This window comes from Anneissia japonica, unplaced genomic scaffold (genome assembly GCF_011630105.1).
Source record: "Anneissia japonica isolate Jap-2015-1 unplaced genomic scaffold, ASM1163010v1 scaffold585_len4108843_cov191, whole genome shotgun sequence".
Taxonomy (NCBI): Eukaryota; Metazoa; Echinodermata; class Crinoidea; order Comatulida; family Comatulidae; genus Anneissia; species Anneissia japonica.
In genome coordinates, this window is record NW_022716829.1 from 1,069,249 (window position 1) to 1,070,141 (window position 893).

The following is an 893-nucleotide window of genomic DNA, read 5'->3' on the forward strand; positions in this document are numbered from 1 at the left end:
GGGGAAGAGGCAGCGATTGAGTAACAACTCTATCCTGGGGGGTCCAGAGGCATGACAAATATGAATGGCCTCTGAGGCGTTTTGCGCGACCGATTTTTGTCATATAACTGCTTGAATATTTGGAATTTGATAGACCAGTTATACCATAAATATGTAAGATATGATGTTAGAACCTTTAGTTTCTAGATTGTATCACAGTAGTCACGTAAATAAATAATAATTAAAAAAAAACAAAAACAAAACAAAACAAAACAAAAAATAAAATAAAATAAATAAACATTTTTTTTCATATTTTTTTTAAATTTTTAAATTTTGTTTTTAAATCCGCCACTTATAGATGTTCGCCTTCCAATCCCAGAGTCCTGAGTTCAAATCAATTCAGGATTTTTTTCTCACGTATAAAAGACATCTACACAAAGTAAGCCTAACTAAAAGGTTGTTGTTAAGTGTTTCCTTCCTCTGTTTGTTTTTGTCTTTTTGTAAAAATCCTCATCAGGCAATGGAAGTGTTTTTCTACTGTGAGTTATGGTCGACACTCTGTTTATTAAAGACAGTTACATTGTTTAAAATGAGCTTTCATTTTTATATTAATTTTGTTTCTCAAAGGAAATAGATGGCATCCTTGGTAAATATGGAGCAAAATGGTCGCTTATGCAGATTCTATCGACGGAAAATGACAGAGAGAGGATCAATGATACAGGTAAAATCCATGTTAAAGAGTAGCGGCGCCAGGATTTGTTCGACAAAGGGGCTGGGGAGAGGAGGGATTGTGATCTGACATGGAGTTTGATAATTTCCGGCGAAAATATCTTTCTTGTTCTGCTCCGACGATTTGTGTCCGACAGTGGGGTGGGAAGCTTAGCCTGTCCGACCGGTCGTCTAAGACCATCTTC

The 893-nt window shown here is 35.9% G+C and overlaps 1 protein-coding gene across 1 annotated transcript in view; it reads left to right on the top strand.

Annotated features, from left to right (window-relative positions):
* LOC117109885 (phthiocerol/phenolphthiocerol synthesis polyketide synthase type I PpsD-like) overlaps positions 1 to 893 on the top strand; it is a 17,752-nt gene that overhangs the window by 9,778 nt on the left and 7,081 nt on the right. Inside the window, exon 4 of the mRNA XM_033252343.1 lies at positions 607 to 700. Coding sequence (XP_033108234.1) covers positions 607 to 700 — 94 coding nt within the window. The remainder of the gene's footprint in view (positions 1 to 606; positions 701 to 893) is intronic.